Raw genomic sequence first — 18668 nt, 5'->3', positions numbered from 1 at the left:
GAAGCACAGAGTCAGGCCACCCAACAGTCCAGAGAGACAACGCCGAAAGAAAACATGAAGATTTGGACTCCAGAAGAGGAGCGCCAAGAGTCCAGAGAGACCGCGTCAAATGAAATCGAGAAGAAGTTGACTCCAGAAGAGGAGCACCAAGAAAGCAAAGATGAGGAATCAAATCCTCCACAAATGATTGATGTCACCAGCACCGATGCAACATCAGGTCATTCTCACCATTCTCGAGACGAAATGTTCAATGACTCAAATTATCCACACGGGACACTTAGAGCATAACAAGAAAAACAAAAGCCTAAAGAAGCACAGCAGAAACGAGAACAACAACAGCAAGAACAAAATCAACATGAAGCGCGACAAGAAGAACAACAATAGCAAGAAGCACAGCAGAAACGAGAACAACAACAGCAAGAACAAAAGCAACATGAAGCGCGACAAGAACAACAAAAATTGCAAGAAGCACTGCAGAAACAAGAACAACAACAGCACCAACAAAAACTACAACAACAACGACAAAAACTACAAGAAGAACAACAAAACCAACAAGAAGCATAACAAAGATAGCGACGACAAAAACAGCACCAAGAACGGCAACGAAAACAACAAAGTCAGGAACAAAGATAGCGACAATGACAAAGACAGGAACGACAAGAACGGCAATGAAAACAACAAAGTCAGGAACAAAGATAGCGACAACACCAAAGACAGAAACAACAAAAACAGCAACAAGAACGGCAACGAAAACAACAAAGACAGGAACGACAGAAACAACAGCAATGAAACAACGACTTGTACACAATGGTACTACTCAGCACATGAAGGACAATGCCACAGCACACTGCAAAACAATGACAAGACTACAAACATGCCATGGGATGACAACGAATCGCACAAACTCACATCTGCTCTAGAACAAGCAAGCACACCAGCTTTAAAGGCAGATGAGATAATACATCGATACCACAAGCACAGAAAAAAGTCCATGTAGTCAATATCAGTGGTTCGACCATGCAAACACCTCGGGATGACACATTGGTTACTTAAAATAACAAGGAACACCAACAACATTCACAACGGAGTTGCAATATCAATATCACCACGTCATCAACAACAAAAAAAGAAAAAAAACTCTGAACAAATTCATCAAGTTTGGACTCATAAATGTTTTTATTAAGATTGGACACATAAATACATTGGCTTTGTAAAATATGCAATAGCACCATCACTTGTATAGATATGCATATCATAAGTAACTGTTTTGTACAATTTTCTTTAACAATGTACAGAAAATATGTAAAGAGAAAAAGGGGGATGTGGTGATCGTAGATTGACTAGATACAATACAACTGAGCAAACACTAGAGGGAGCACGGGAGAGCTATAAATACACCGGGGCAGGAAGTGAGGACACACTTCACGGAAGGCAGAACTGATAGCAGCAGAGACAGACAAGCAGGCAGCATTTGAGGTAGCCGTATGTTAAGCTCTGAAGAGAGAACGAATTCACAATAAAGCATCTTCTCCACATTTGAGACTACGAGCTTTATTAAGACACGAGGAACAACACAGCTTCTGGATGAAGAGGCAGGCCTGGTGGAAGGCACCATGTTTAAATAAATAGAAGAAAATATTAAAACCAAAAACATCCCTCTAGGCCTCATCCTTCACCCACCACACAGTCCCTGTGCCTCATGCATGCCAAGCTATGTCTTCTTCCTACCTCCTTGCCAACTCAGCTAGTATCCTTGGACACTTCCTTGACACATTTGACACTTCTATACAGTTTCTTGACAGCAGGACAGTTCAATGACAGCCAGACAGTCCTTTGACAGCTTTCCAGTTCCAGTGAGTTTGTGTGTAAAAATAAAATGCATAATCAGGTTTAAATTGAATAATCCCAAAGGGTGCCTTATTTTCCCCAAAGGTTTAACATAGACATAGAATAAACAGTGCAGAAGGAGGCCATTCGGCCCATCGATTCTGCACCGACCCACTTAAGCCCTCACTTTCACCCTATCCCCATAATCCAATAAACCCTCCTAACCTTTTTTGGTCACTAAGGACAATTTATCATGGCCAAACTACTTAACCTGCACGTCTTCAGACTGTGAGAGGAAACCGGAACACCTGGAGGAAACCTACGCAGACACGGGGAGAACGTGCAGACTCCGCAAAGACAGTGACCCAGCGGGGAAAGTGTCCCGGGGACCCTATCCACAAGGGTACCTTACCTCCTCACACACTAAACAGGCAGAAATACGGAGAACAGTTTACAAGGAAAAATATATTTGGTCAGCAAAAGTGATAATTATTTCTTACCTTTGGCAGTTATTACAGAGGAATGCAAGAAACACCAGTAGCAGGAAGGCTCCCCCGGCCACTAAAAAACCACAGAGAAGGATCTGAGGCTGGCTGTCCTGTGTAAATCCCATCGCATTTCTAAACCTGTGCAGAGGAGGAGGGGCCATAATCTTCCCTCGGTCGGACTAACTGTGAAACAATAAAAATTGTCACAAGACTGCCATGTAGCCACATTTTATAACTTTCACATATATATCACAACATCGAGGGCCGAAGGGCCTGTTCTGTGCTGTACTGTTCTATGTTCTATCACCATATAACCTACATTCTTGTTTGTCATTTTGAGTACCAAATGGAGCATTATTTGAAATGTCAGACAGCATCATATCAAAATTACAGATCTACTAATGTTTTCACTGCAAAGTCTTCATTGCTTCTTCAGCAATGGCTCAGTTGGTAGCAAACCTCTGTGTCTCCCCACCCCCCGCCCCACCCGAGTTACAAGGTTTGGTGCTCATGTTCTCCAGGGTTTGAGCCTCGCTAATAACATAGGCAAAAATGCAACTTAATCTAACACTTCTCAGTGAATTCACAACACTGGTTCTGAATAAATTTGCCGAGTGTCAGTACACGGCAGACCAATCTAGTCTCTCTTTCTTCTTTTTCCCCCCCACCTGCTGATTCTTTCTATCCATCTTTTTATTCGTATTGTTTTATGTAACTTTCCTCCTTTGTTATTTGCTTAATTTAGCCACTTTCAATTTATATAAATTTGAGTTTTGGGGGTATAACTTTTTATTTAACATATTTTTTTCATGTCATCGGTTTCTTTATTATTTTTTTTGAGGTTCTTCCTCACCACTGGTTACCTCAAGCATGCCATGCGTCATCTGTGGGTGAATGAGTGGCATATGAAAAGTAACTGAGTCAGTGCTACTTCCTTCACTCTGGTCGGGATACCCACTGTGTTATCACCTCTGCCCTTTTACTCTCTTGTAACTCATTCTGTTCTATCTGCCGCCTTTCTGTCCAGCTTCATCTGCACCAGAATTATCCTCACAATATCTAGGCCGGAGGACAACACACACACAGAATGCAGCTGCCACTTCACCCATCGCTGCTACAATACATCTATATTTTTCAAAGTTTGAGAGCAAGACTCTGCCCTACTATGGAAATGTACTAACTGTGTTTGACCTGATGGCAAATGACTAACAGCACAAATTGCACAACAATGGCACAGTGGATGACTCTCTTTAGCGGCCCTCTACTTTTAAGCAAGCTCCATAAATGTACAACGTGATAGACAAATAAATGGGTCCCCCGGGCAGCACGGTGGCGCAGTGGGTTAGCACTGCGGACTCACGGCGCCGAGGTCCCAGGTTCGATCCCGGCTCTGGGTCATTGTCATTGTGGAGTTTGCACATTCTCCCTGTGTTTGCGTGGGTTTCACCCCCACAACCCAAAGGTGTGCAGGATAGGTGGATTGGCCATGCTAAATTGCCCCTTAATTGGAAAAAATTAATTGGGTACTCTAAATTTATGAAAAAATAAATAAATAAATGGATCCCACGTACTCAGGCAATCAAAAAAAGAATCAGCAAGAAATTAATTTAACCTGCAGCACAATCTCGGCATTCAAAATAGTTTACAAATTTTGGATTTCACAATTCTATTAACGAATTGAGGCAATGGTTATTATGTAGTAAATGCTGACACAACAGGACAAAGATGTTCAACCTGTTGTCTTTGTGGGCTCCCTAGGTGCACATGGAAAGTTGAGGGTCGCATGCAATGTTTGAATTTATGATCCCATAAATTTACACGTCCAAGCTAACAAATCCTGAGGTAGAGTTAGGACCAAATTTTCATTCCTGAGTCACGAAAATTTCCAACTCCGCAAACCTGACTTGGGAGAAAAGCTCTGGTTGGTCAGGAAGGTGGATGCTATCTGGAGTCATGCAACGCTTCAGCTGCAAAGATTTGGAGACAGCCACAGGAGCTGTTGGTGCTGAGATGGCCTGGTTAGAAAGGTCCGCTTTGGTGTTCTGGGACTTAGTTCAAATTGCAAAAATAAATAAACCAAAAACAGCCCTTGAGACCTCACCCCCTCCATCCCCTCCCCCAGCCCCAAAACAGTTGCTTATTACCTCATGCCAATCATGAACCCTCTACTAACGTAGCACCAACACATACAAACTCAGGCCCCCACACATCACACTTTATCCTTAGACTCTCCATACCAACTTACCCAGTATCCACCATCGACAGAACTCAGGAACCATGGCAAGATAAAACAAAATAAAGTGTGTATTGCAGACCACAATTTAACAAATAATCACATTCATTAAAAAAAACATTCAATATAATTAAATTTCATCAAGTACTTAAACCTTTAGAAAAACAAATGTGTTGTTCAAGTAGTTAATGCCTTGTGGAAAAACCTGTATTAATAGTCCCACATCAAAGGCAATTAATCTCATACGCACTTGGATCTTTCAATCTGTGAACTTCCAGGGCTTCCACTGTGTTAATGATAGCAGAATTCTAGAATAAGATTCCTCAGGCTTATTTAAAGAAACACCTAATAAGTTTGCAAGCAGAGTCACATCAGGCTGTTTTTTTCCAAACATTTAAAGGGCTTTAGGACTTAAAATGACTCGACAACGCCACTGAACTTTCCACATTTACGCATGTTCATGTCAAATCTTACAAATCCCCAAAGTGTACCTTGCCTCTCCCAAATAATTCCAGCAGCTTTAGACCTTTTCCTCAAAGTCTAAAGCCCATGAGTCATGTTTTGAACATTGGGCATTGCACCCGTTGAAGGAAACTTCACTTTTATACGGGCAGCTGCTTCTGTGAGCTATGGATGGGGAAACTATAACCTGCCCCCACTCTCCCTCCCCCCAATGAAAATGGTGGGTGCCAGATTCCCAAATGGGATTTCTGGAATTGTGGCTGTGGCACCAATTTGGCTAACTCTTAGCCCTTCCAGCTTTGCAAAAATTCAGACCTTAGGGTTTATCTACCAGTAGAAATTCAGGCCTTAGGATTTATCTACCAGTGAGGTAACAGTGTTAAAAAGGTCATTTCCCAAACTTCAAATGCACAAAATGCAAAAAGGAGAAACCCTTAAGCAATATATAAAAACAGCCTGCCAGGGATCATAGGCATCATCTGGCCACTCCTAATTCAGCAACTTATCTTCTTTGAAGGTCATTCTCATCTTTTGCAGATGATTTTAACTCAGACCAGTCTCAAATATCACAGGAAGTTAATCTGATCTCGGACGCAATTATATAGGATTTTGCTGTTCAAATAAACGTTTACTAAAGTGGATCCTGCGATGATGATTAAATATGTATTATTGAAAGCTTACTGTGGTTCTGACACAATAAAGAGGTTCACCATTAATAAGGTCGGGACAGTGCAACAATATGAGGGACATGGATTGTAATAGCCTAACAAATCTACTACATTACACTATTATTATACAAAATAGCGCCAAAAGAAAATAAAGTGGTTTTGTCAGAATCCTAATAAATCCTAGAATAAATACAATTTATTCTACTTGGTATATAGCTTTGGAGGACAAATCCACAGAATTACTGGTAGAGTCTGTGTAAGAAGGTAAATAATCAGACGCTATAATCCCTGGCCACAAGCCAACACTAAGCTGCCTGACTACATTAGGCCAACAGTCCGATGAAGCAGAACAACACAGCAGTTGGGGACTGTGTTGATTCAAGAGGACCAACCTGAATAGATTAAATGTTGATTGAATGATGGGGTTCAGAATGCATGCATTACCTCAACATCTCCAAAGATAATCATTGCCATTTCAGAGACATAGAAATCAGAGACATAGAAATTACAACATTTGAGGTTGCCCATCCAGTTTATTGCACTAATACCAGTGCCAGGTCACCAAGTTAAAATGATCAACTCTCATCCTAATTCCATTCCCTTAAATGCTACCGTTTTCTATTTTTCCTTTACCAGAACGCGCTCAAGTCCTTTGCAGACGGCCTCAATATTCACTTGTAATAAAGCACTCCATATCCTGACCGTGTGTGGAAAGCTTTTCCTAAACCTTTGGCACCTTACTCTTCAAGTGATAATCTCAAGTCTGCAGTTCCAGCTAAATCCGGAATCTGAACATATTAAAAAGAAATAACGTCGCCCAAGATTTTACATGCAAATAAAAATCTTAACCAGACACAAAAAAAGATCAATTAGTTCATGGCACTATTTCAGAGAACAGGAGAGTTATCCCTGGTGCCCTGGCCAATATGCGCCTCTCTCTCAATCAACATCACCAGAACAGATTACCTGCTCTTATCTGAAGTAAAAAATCTCATCACTATTCTTAGAATTCCCCCTATACCAAAAAAGGGTCAATAAGACATTCTAAATGGTGAACAGGGCTTCTCACTCCTTGACTCCTATACAAACTTAGGTGGCTGCTATTCGGGTCAATCTATAATTTTCAAGTTATCCCCCGGTATAACCCATATCTTCATAGAAGATTTCATCTACTTGCCACTTAGTAACCTGGGTCCCACGTTGCTAAGTAAGTAAAGTAGACCTTGTAACAATCGCTGTTTCAGGTTAAAACTTTCCTTATTTTATTATTATTTTTTTCTTTTAAAAGATAAAATCACTGTCTTTACATAAAGGAAAAAAAAATCTTGCTTCTGGATTCTCCTGGTTGGTTGAAAAGACCTTCAGGTCTACCTTGACAATCTCGTTTCTTTATCTTTTGGCTTTCTCCTGATGGATTCGCTGTTGTATCCTTCCCATGACCGAGGGCAGCTATGAGAGCTGACTCTGCTGCCTGTTACCGATTTAGGGTTTATATTTCCCCTCTAGCAGTTATTAAGTTTACATGACATTATCGTAAAGTAACTTTGTTTTGCTCTTGATTGTTCAATGTACCTTTGATCTTAATTACTTCTAATATGACTACGTATTCACGTTGAGCATGACTTTAGTTCATCGAACTCTGATTACAATTTTTCCCTTGTAATGTTCAAACGTGCTTTGATCCGAGAGGGGTGTCACTTCTCAAGTTCCTTTATTACCAAATAGTGCCCTCAGCTTGTCAGAACTCTGACCCCGATTTGGTGTTAACCTGTGCTCTCATGGACACGTTGTCTCCGGCTTCCCATATTCATCGGCTGTCAGCAGGATTTTACACATACACATTTGTCACCTAATTCAACTGAAGATCCTGGCAATTCTTTAATCACTGCTTACTAAAATAATTAACTTCAAAGAAGGTGCGAAATATTGTTTCCCTTCGTGTAACTGAAAGTTCAATCTGCTTTAACTTGAAAGACAGGCATCAGTTTTACAGCTTGAGCTGTTGCAAGCTGTTTTCTTAATGCCTGTTTGATAAAGGCTATCTGCATCTCAAAACCTTCTTTCGTGGCTGCTGTTAACCCTTTGTGGGATTTTTCCCTATATTTTCTCATGTACCCTCAGGTCAGGTTTTGCCAGACTTCCATGTTTCAAATGACATATTTTCCCATTTTTACTTTACATATCACATTACTGTCTGTTGGATCTTGCTGCGCACAAATTGGTTACCTCGTTTTCTACCTTACAACAGTGATTTCACTTCAAAAGTGCTTCAGTGGCTGAAGTAATTTGGGATATCCTATAAATAATGGAAGTCATTCTTCCTTTTCACCAGGGAAGAAAAAAACCCAAATAATGCTCAAAATAAATGACAACACTCAGGCTCCGAGTCCTGAAAGTTAAAGAGGTTCACTTTGTGCAATTGGCTCTTCACGTTCTAAACATTGAAACATACTGAAGACGTAAAATCAAAGGCCTGACCTTGCTGCAAATATCCAGCTAACATCGGAGAAGGACAAAAAAAATGGATTTTTGTTACAGAATATAGACTTCATCACACTGACAGTGTTCTGACAAAATGTCAACACCTGAGCATTAACCTGTCTCCCCCCCCCCCCCCCCCATTCCCCCTCCAAATACTGACCAATCTGCTGCGGATTTCTGATTTTTCTTAATTTGTTTTTAAAAAAGGCTCGGAACTTTTCACAATGCATGGACATGTCAGAAATCTGGAACGAGACGATCCATGAACCTAAATTTACACCCTGCATTTTAAAATCAACCTATGAAAGTCATGCAGATTCCCAATGCCCATCCCAAGTGCCAAGAACAATATTTTGCTCCTGTTCAATATGTGAAGAAATACTGACATCTGTGGTCTGAAAGAGGAATAGCACCATCAGATTTTATTTTCAGCTCTCAGGAATCTTTTCAAATCTGTGCTGATTTAGAGTAATTTTGGCCAAGTTCCTACAGTTTCACAATTTCTACAAATAAATATGAAGGACAATTCCAGCTCATTTCAGGGGTTCTAATGCCATGTTATGCCACAGCTATTTTTAAAATTAATTTGAACAACTATTTCTGGACCAGGTCGGCCCACAATTACTTGGTAAGGTAATAACAGAAACAGAAGTGGTTTCGAGTACATCTCATGAAATATTTGTAGCTTTTCTATCGAGATAACCTGTCTGCATTCTGGAGGTTACCCTATCCTGATCAAATTACTAAAAATCTTATGGTATTATTCAGATGTCCGTTACTAGGAAAACATATTCATAAATTCAGTCCCAAAGAGCATTGAAATGATCAACTTCCCCAAGATATGTCCATGATGATAATGATGCCTGTAGTTAATGTGGTCTGAACAGTTGGGAACCGGCCACGGACGCTGTCCAGCGACGCCACAGTCAGCTGGGAGGGTGCTGCTGGCCAAGGGGGCTACTGCAAAGGCTGGGGGTAGTGCAGCCAGGGGTTGTCCTGTGGGGTTGTATTTGGCAGGATTTGTCCGCGCACGTCCGGCGCCATATTGTATGGCAGGTCGTTGTGGTGCGCATGCGCGGCCACGGACCTGGACATTCTCCAGCTGTTTTTGGCACGAGCGCTGGGAGTTTTACCCGGCGCCGCTGCTAGCTCCTCACCGGTCTCGGAATAGGTGAGGGTTCGGCGCCAATTTTGGCGTCGGCACAGTTCCCACACCGGAATTGGCACTTAGCCGCAGAAACGGAGAATCCTGTCCCAGTGTTCAGGTAGTTGAAAGCAGAGCTGCCAATAAAGAAGTGATTAAAATCAGGAATACTCATGATGCCAGAATTGGAAAGCACCATTATCTCAAAGTCTTGGAAAGGTTGGAGGTCAGAGAAGAGGAAAGCCAGAAGGGATTTGACAACAAAGACAGCTATTTTCAAATAGAGCCGCTGTTATAGATCAGGAGCCAATCTACGACAGTGAGCATAGGTGTGAAGGTTAAATATGATTTGGTGCGAGTGAAGGTTTATGCACGATCAATTGCACAAAGACTAAGGTACAACTGTGGCTTTATTGCAGTCAGATGCGTGGCCTCCTGCTGCAGCTGGTGAAATGGCAGATCAATGGAGGACACGCATATTTATACAGCTCCAGACTGGGCGGAGCCAGCCAGCAGGGGCTACCGCCGAACCTGTAGTACAGGTCCTACCTTACATCCCATAATACAGGTGTACAGTGGTTCATCACATTCACCCCCTGTTAAAAATGAGTCCGGCGGGGGTGGTGTGGAACTATATACAGCGTTGAGAATTATGTACAGTGTCTTAGGAAAGAAGTGGGGGAGAAAAAAAATGTCCATTTTGACAGTCCGGTGCCCGTAAGAGGTTCAGTCAATCTGGTGCTTTGACGATTCGCTGGGAGTGACGTAATGGTGGCGGCGATGTCGGTGCTGGCGATGCTGGCGATAGCCTGCTGTCAGATGACTCCGGGAGTGTGCCAAAATCTTCTTTGTCCTCTTGCGTGGGCAGGGGAAGGATGGATGGGCCTGGGAGCGCCCGGGGAGGGGAGGATGGTGCCTGGGCGGGGAAGTGTGTTTGGTTTGAACCCGACGGTGCCAGGTCCCTGAGGGAGACAGTATCTTGGTGGCCGTTGGGGAACTCCACGTAGGCATACTGGCGGTTGGCGTGGAGCAAGTGTACCCTGTCCACCAACTGGTCCGCCTTGTGGAGTCGGACGTGCCTACGGAGCAGGACCGGTCCTGGCGCTGCGAGCCAAGTCGGGAGCGACACCCCGGATGTGGACTTCCTGGGGAAGGCAAAAAGACGTTCATGGGGTGTGTTATTCGTAGTGGTGCACAGTAGTGACCGGATGGAGTGTAGTGCATCAGAGAGGACCTGCTGCCAGCGGGAGGCTGGGAGGTTTCTGGACCGTAGAGCCAGCTGGACGGCCCTCCATACCGTCCCGTTCTCCCTCTCTACCTGCCTGTTTCCCCGGGGGTTATAGCTGGTCGTCCTGCTGGAGGCGATGCCCCTGCTGAGCAGGAACTGACGCAGCTCATCACTCATGAATGAGGATCCCCTGTCACTGTGGATGTAGGCGGGGAAACCGAACAGAGCGAAGATTGTGTTGAGGGCCTTGATGATGGTGGCAGACGTCATATCGGGACATGGCGTGGCGAAGGGGAATCTGGAGTACTCATCGATCACACTAAGAATATACGTGTTGCGGTCGGTGGAGGGGAGGGCCCCTTTGAAATCCACGCTGTGGCGTTCAAAGGGGCAGGAGGCCTTCACCAGGCGCGCACGGTCCGGCCGGTAGAAGTGCGGCTTTCACTCCGCACAGACCTGGCAATCCCTGGTGACTGTCCGTACTTCCTTGACTGAGTAGGGCAGGTTGCGAGCCTTGACGAGGTGGTACAGGGTGACCCCCGGGTGACAAAGGCTGTCGTGTAGGGCCCGGAGTTGGTCTACTTGTGCGCTGGCACATGTACCTCGGGAGAGAGTGTCTGGGGGCTCGTTGAGTTTGCCGGGGCTATAAAAAAATCTCGTAATTATAGGTGGAGAGCTCGATTCTCCACCGCAAGATTTTATCGTTTTTGATCTTGCCCTGCTGTGCGTTATTGAACATGAAGGCTATCGACTGTAGGTCAGTGAGGAGAGTGAATCTCCTGCCGGCCAGGTAATGCCTCCAATTCCGCACAGCTTCAGTGATAGCCTGGGCCTCTTTTTCAACGGATGAGTGCCGAATTTCAGAGGCATGAAGGGTGCAGGAAAAGAATACCACGGGTCTGCCAGCCTGATTTAGAGTGGCGGCAAGGGCGACATCTGAAGCGTTGCTTTTTACTTGGAAGGGCAGTGTCTCGTCTACTGCGTGCATCACGGCCTTGGCTATGTCTGCTCTGATATGGGTGAAGGTGTGTTGTGCCTCGGCCGTGAGGGGAAATTGGGTGAACTATATGAGTGGGTGGGCCTTGTCCGCATAGTTTGAGACCCACTGAGCGTAGTAGGAAAAAAACCCCAGGCAGCGTTTGAGGGCCTTGGGGCAGTGAGGGAGTGGAAGCTCCATGAGGGGGCGCATGCTGTCAGGATCGGGCCCCAGAAGTCCGTTCTGGACTACATAGCTGAGGATGGCTAAGCGGGTTGTGCTGAACACACACTTCTCTTTATTATACGTAAGGTTGAGAAGAGTGGCGGTGCGGAGGAATTTAGCGAGGTTGGCGTCGTGGTCCTGCTGGTCATGGCCGCAGATGGTGACACTATCTAAGTACGGAAACGTGGCCCGCAAACCGTACCGGTCGACCATTCGGTCCATCTCCCTTTGGAAGACCGAGACCCTGTTAGTGATAGAGCCGACTGTCCACCTCGAAGGCAGTGTATGGATGGTCCGATTTACGGATGGGGAGCTGGTGGTAGGTGGATTTCAGGTCAATTGTTGAGAAGACCCGCGACTGCGCAATCTGATTGACCATATCAGATATGCGTGGGAGGGGGTACGCGTCAAGCTGCGTGTACCGATTGATGGTCTGGCTATAGTGCACGACCATTCTGTATTTCTCCCCAGTTTTAATTACTACCACTTGGGCTCTCCAGGGGCTGTTGCTGGCCTCAATGATACCCTCCCGAAGCAGCCTCTGGAACTTAGACCTGATGAAGGCCTTGTCCTGGGCGCTGTACCGTCTGCTCCTGGTGGCAACGGGTTTGCAATCGGAAGTTAGATTGGCAAAGAGGGGGGGGGGGGGGGGGGGGGGGGGGGGGGGTCAACCTTGAGGTTCGCGAGGCCGCAAACGGTGAGTGGTGGTAGGGGGCCTGCCGAATTTGAAGTTGAGGCTCTGGTGATTGCACTGATAATCCAGGATCAGCAATAGTGCAGCGCAGAGATTAGGAAGGACGTAGAGACAGAAACCGCTGAATTCTATGCCCTGGACTGAGAGAGTGACCGTGCAGAACCCTCGGATTGGGACAGAATGGGATCCGGAGGCCAGGGAGATCTGTTGATTGGCTGGGTAGACCACAAGGGAGCAGCGCCATACTGTATCCGGGTGTATGAAGCTTTCGGTGCTCCCGGAGTCCAGCAGGCAGGAGGTCATGTGGCCGTTGATTTTTACCGTTGTCGAAGCGGTGGCCAGGTTGTGTGGACGAGCCTGGTCCAGCGTCATCGAGGCGAGCTGCGGGTGATTGTCAGAGGTTTCAGATGGAGAGCGTTGGCGGCCCAGGCCATGGGATGTCGTTGGCGTTCTTGCCCCGTGGGGAAGCCAAGATGGCGGCATCCGGAGGTCCTGCGGGGAACAAAATGGCGGTGCCCATGGGCCGCACGTTAGCGGAGCTGGACAAGATGGCGGCACCCATGGGTCGCACGTGGACTGAGCAGAAGAAGATGGCGGTGCCCACTGGCCGCACATGGCCCCGGGAGGAGAAGATGGCGGCACCCATTGTGCATTTGGCAGGGGGGAGGGGGCGATAGTGGTGACTGCGCGGGCCTGGCACACTGCGGCAAAGTGGCCCTTTTTGTTACAAGGCTTGGAAGTGGCGGTGCGGGCTGGGCAGCGTTGGCGGGGGCGCTTCTGTTGGCCGCAGAAGTAGCAGGGGGGACCCTCGGACTAGAGTGTGGCGGAGGCGTATTGGCTAGGCAGGGTCCTAGCTGGGGGGGGGGGGGGGGGGTGGGCCGTGCGGCGAGAGGGGTAGGCCTGAACATTACAGGAGGCGACCGTCATGGAGAGCGCTAATGTTTTTGTCTCCGCTAGGTCGAGCTTGGTCCCTTCCAGCAGTCGTTGTCGGATGAGGTCCGACCCAATCACCGTTACGAACGCATCGCGCATGAGGAGATTAGAATGTTCAGTGGCCGTAACAGCCTGACAGTCACAGTCCCGGACAAGTGGGATTAGGGCCCGCCAGAAGTCTTCGATGGACTCACCAGGGAGTTGAGAGCGGGTGGCGAGTACGTGCCTGGCGAAGAGCATGTTCGCTTTCTGCGCGTAGTTCTCTTTTAGGAATGCCATGGCTTCCACGTAAGTCGGGGCGTCCTGAATCAGCGGGTATACGCTTGAGCTCAACCTGGAGTACAGGACCTGTATCTTCTGAGCCTCTGTCGGTGTAGGTTTCGCTGTGTTGATACAAGCCTCGAAGCAAGCTAGCCAGTGATTAAAGTCCTTTCTGGCGTCGGGCGAGTGCGGATCCAGCTGCAGGCGATCTGGTTTAATTCTGATATCCATCTTGTTGAAAATCTGACTGCAATAAATTGATGCACGGTCAATTGCACAAAGACTAAGGTTGGGTACAACTGTGGCTTTATTGCAATCAGATGCGTGGCCTCCTGCGGCAGCTGACGAAATGGCAGATCAATGGAGGACACGCATATTTATACAGCTCCTACTGGGCGGAGCCAGCCGGCAGGGGCTACAGGCGAACCTGTAGTACATGTCCTACCTTACATCCCCTAATACAGGTGTACATTGGTTCACCACAAAGGTATGGATAGCATCGTCTTGGGACAACATCGTCTTCGATAAATATAAATTTATGACGAGTGGAAGATGACCTTGAGAGCATTGTAATAATCAAATGCAGTGGTAACAAAGGCATAATGAAGGTTTCAGCAGGGTTGGATGTTATGGAAATGGAGTGGACATGTGACCAGAAGTTCATCTTGGGTTCAAACACAAGATCAAGGTTACTGAAGGGTCTGATTTCCAAGTTCAGACAGTTACCATGGAGAGGGATATGGAAATGGTCTGGTCTACATGGGACTCAACACCCACAGCAATGTGGTTGACTCTGAAATGCCCAAACAAGCCACTCAGTTCAAGGGCAATTAATGCTGACACAGCCAGTGGCACCCACATCCAATCAACTAAAAAAAAAACATTTATTTGACAGTCTACGAACAAATGTAAAATGCAGTGTTTGTGCTCCAACACAGTGGATAGCTAATCAGACTGAGCTAACTTAGGTGCTATCAGCAACCCATTCAGTCTCCGCACTTTATCTTCATTTGGTAAAAAGCTACAAAACTAGAGATTTTAAATCATACTCTCATTGGAAGGTCAAAAAACGATCACGACAACAACACTGTGATCCTTTGCTTGTTATGTCAATGGAAAACTCTTTTGAGCTGTCACAAACTGTATTAAAACTGCACATCTTGTGGGCTGGTATAAAAGGCAAATGTTTCAACATTCTGAAAGATATCATTTCTGTCAAGTTCCCAACGTGTGACACAGTTATTCTGTACATACGTAAAACCTACTTTCCAAGTGTGTGGTTTAGGCTTTGCTGTATTTAGAAACGATATGAATTTGGGACAAAACAAGATGATTGCACAGATAGTGTATGATAGACTATACCTGCAAAAAAAAAAAAACCCGAACATGCATGAATGTGGTCTGGTTTCTGCACAGCCCAAGACTGGGTTGATTTCGCGGTGATCTGTATACAACCACTTCCTCTGTCAGAGAAAAGTCACTAAATGATTTGATCATAATTGAATAACAACCAACCTTCAGTTTTCTTTCTGCACAAGTGCTATCCGACAGCTTTAGTACTTGTGTAATGGGTATATAGGATTCATGAGAATAGCATAGTTAATTGGATAAAGGGGGAAGTCAGGGAAATGGGATGTAAATGAGGAGAGCTCCACCTGAAGAGCTGGCACTGGTTAATGCACAATGGGTTTAATTGTCTCTTGCACTGTAACTTCTACAATGAAAAGAAAGGCGTCGCGAACACAAGGGAGCTGGTTAGATCGCGAGCATGTAATTCAGAAAGATGCCATCAGCACAGTGTTCAAGTCCCCATTCTGGCCGAGGTAGACTTGGGCTTGTCTCCTCGTCCTGCCGGGTAATAATGTCACAGCATAAGCCGCAGTTCGGTCACCCTCGAGTAACGAGGATGCTAACTGGGGAAGAATTGAAAACATAAAGTTTGTAAAAAGATGTTACTTTGATCGTAAAAGTTTAAAGATTGGTTTTGTACCAAGTAATATGCACATCACATTTTAAACTACTTGGGCATTTTCCATTATGGGGAAAATTGTCCTTGGGTGAAAGCAGCCTGAAAATGATTAAGACAATATAACATAACTAATCAGTCTATGGGAGCAGGTTTCTCCTTTTCATCAGTTCAGACACCAAATTAGATATCATTGGAGAATGATTTTCTTTGTGCATTAGAGGCAGTAAAATCATAAACTAATTAGAAATATATATGATAATTCTTTCCCCTGCACTGAACGCTCTGGAAATCTTTTCACAATTTGTAGGTGATTTGTATCCAAGCATTAAGTTAATATTGTCTCCTCTATTAAAAATTACAGAAAAATTAACATATCCTAAAAGACTAAAAATTGAAGAACTTAAAAATATGCATTAGAATGGGATTGAATTGAATTCCAATCCCAAAGTTACTACAAGTATGCACTTATTTCTGAAAGCCTAAAAAACAGAAGAGAGAGAGAGAGAGAGAGAGAGAGAGAGAGAGAGAGAGAGAGAGAGAGAGAGAGAGAGAGAGAGAGAAAAGGATGGACGAGGTCACGTTCTGGCCCTCCGGGCTCCCAAACCCACACTGCTCCCACTTATCATTCGTCCCCTGCTAGTTCTGCGGGTACTCCCCAGGCCTGTCTTCCAGCCTCTCCTGGTCTGGCGCCTCCTCGTCCTCCTCCGGGAGGGTGGACATCCTCCCCCTCCAGCACGTTGCCCTGCTGCTGTGCCAGTTTGTGGACGGCACAGCAGACCACCACAAAGCGGGCAACCCTCCGGGCAGTGAACGGTCGAGGCATCTAAACTGCATTAATGAACAGTCTGATGTACCACTCAATAACAGCCCATGTGGCCTGATGGGCCTTGTTATATTGCCCATGATTTTCCGGCCTCGTTGTGCTCTCGCTTAAGTGAAACAAGGCTGGTGAATAGCGGGAAAGGCCAAAAATGAGATTCGTGCCGGGCGGCAAACAGTTCACGATGCAATTCGCCCATTCCAGTAGGCAAAATCGGGATCTTGCCGTAGCGTGGCGATAAACCAATTATCACCAGTTAAATCCCATTTACATACAATTAACGAGAGCCTCCCATCATTCAGTGGCCTCCCTAACATGTGCTCAAGCTGGCGCCAAATAGTACTCCTTTTTACAAACATGAACTTGGCAGAAGGGCTTTGGTAGGGAGATGAGAAAGTGAGTAGTCATCCTTGCTCACAGGCAAAGAGTCCGGATCGCTGGGCTTCCTACTCCTGTGCTCGTCGGGGTTGGGTGCAGCTTCAAGTATCGGGTAACGTAGACGAAAAGACTACATCGTGTTTGACATGGACCAATCCCAGCAAGATGCCTGGGCAGCAGGCTTCTCTGCCATCGTTGGGATGCCTCGGGGACGCCCTGCACTCACCGGGCCATCTGGCGGTGACCTATTTCAACTGAAAGGGGTTCCACTCCCTCAACATACAGCTCGTCTGCGACCATCAGATGAAGATAATGCATGTGTGTGCCCACTTCCGAGGGAGTGTGCATGACAGGTAGATCCTGGGGCAGTTAGTCATCCCTGCCCTCTGCGAGGAGCACCCCAAGATGGCCGGTGGATATCCGCTGAGGACCTGGCTCACGATGCCAGTACGTGAGGTCGGAGACCGAAGCGGAGACCCGCACAGCCACCTGGGCTGTCATTGAGCTGTGCATCGGACTCCTCAAGATGCGATTCCGATGCCTCGACCGCTCCGGAGGTACCCTCCAGTACACTGCCCAGAGGGTCGGCTGCTTTGCTGTGGTTTGCTGTGTCCTCCACAACCTTGCACAGCAGCGGGGTGACGAGCTGGAGGAACGAGGAACATGTGGCCACCTCGGAGGAGGAGGATGAGGATAAAGGAGGAGGGGGATGGGGACAGGATGATGAGGAAGCGCTGAACCAGCAGGGGCTGGAGGATGAGGCCGGGGAGAAACCAGAGGCCCAGACGGAGGCTGCAGGAAATCCTACTGCATTTGCAAAAGACATAAATCAGGATGTCCTTTGCCAAGTGCAGTGGGGGTTCCCCTCTGCTCTTGCAGGTTGCCATTCTCACCCATTTTCTCAAGTGATGCATTTGGTGTTTCTAGCACTATTGGTGTTTCTGGCACTATTGGTGTTTCTGGCACTATCATTAGGCTGTTCATTGACCAGATCCTTTTGGTATAGGAGGGGAGCAGGAAGGGAAATCAACTTATCCTTGATAAGTTTGTTTTGCAGTGCTGCTATGGCAAGCTGAAGATTAGATTATTCGGTTTATTTTTCCGAATCCCCAAATCTTGGGATCTCCATAGTAACAAATTTGGAAAACACCAGAGGCTCGTTCTTATTGTTCTCAATTGTTGTATGCACCAGTGAATCTTCCACAGCTGCACTCACATTTGGTTAGAGAGAATGGTATATCCTTCAGCTGTGACAGTCTGTCAGCATTACCAACTGTGGTGAATTATAAACCTCAGTAATTCACACTGTATTGTACCACATGTATTGAGCCTGTACTCTGTACCTGATTGTGTGTAATCGCGCGGCCCTGCCCATAGGGGGAGATGAGGAGTTTGCACTGGACTCCACCCTTGGCTCCGCCCATGGCTCCTCCCCCAACCGGAAGTATAAAGATCAGTGCTGTGAGCCTGCTGCCAGTTCATCTGGAGTTCATCGTGTCACAGGCAGGCTCTGTTGTAAGACGATTAAAACCACTGTTCACTTCTAACCACGTTTTGCGTGAATTGATGGTCTCATCACCAACTCAATATATGTTTTATATTTTACTCGCGGATCTTTTGTGGCGTCACACCCAGTAAGTCAGTCAGACGGTACAGGCCGAGTAACTGGATCATGTCCATGTTTCGGTCCAACTTTAGCAACAACAACAAACCACCAGGAAAGATTACAATACAAAAGTGGTCCAATGCATCATCACGATACAACCTCTATGATGGGGCAAGAACTATGCTTGCTTCAGTCAATCACAGTGCAATATCAAAATGGGGTCAAAGAATAGGCACCAAGAGTATAGATTTGCATATTCAGAGGCAAATGGCCAT

At 46.0% G+C, this 18668-nt stretch overlaps 1 protein-coding gene across 7 annotated transcripts in view; it reads right to left on the bottom strand.

The window, feature by feature from the left end:
* The window catches only part of LOC119969563 (phosphoprotein associated with glycosphingolipid-enriched microdomains 1-like), a 143692-nt gene that overhangs the window by 92778 nt on the left and 32246 nt on the right, over positions 1-18668 (bottom strand). For 4 of the 7 annotated variants that reach the window (XM_038803324.1, XM_038803323.1, XM_038803327.1 and 1 more), the window contains exon 2: positions 2328-2498. The exons of 2 other annotated variants lie outside the window; for them this stretch is intronic. In XM_038803324.1, coding sequence (XP_038659252.1) covers positions 2328-2476 — 149 coding nt within the window. In that variant the 5' untranslated portion in view covers positions 2477-2498. The remainder of the gene's footprint in view (positions 1-2327; positions 2499-18668) is intronic. One more of the 7 variants, XM_038803326.1, reaches the window with a different exon arrangement.

The sequence above is a fragment of the Scyliorhinus canicula genome, chromosome 7 (genome assembly GCF_902713615.1).
Source record: "Scyliorhinus canicula chromosome 7, sScyCan1.1, whole genome shotgun sequence".
Lineage (NCBI taxonomy): Eukaryota > Metazoa > Chordata > Chondrichthyes > Carcharhiniformes > Scyliorhinidae > Scyliorhinus > Scyliorhinus canicula.
Note: the sequence above shows the minus strand (reverse complement) of the source record. Positions and strands in the feature narration are given on the sequence as shown.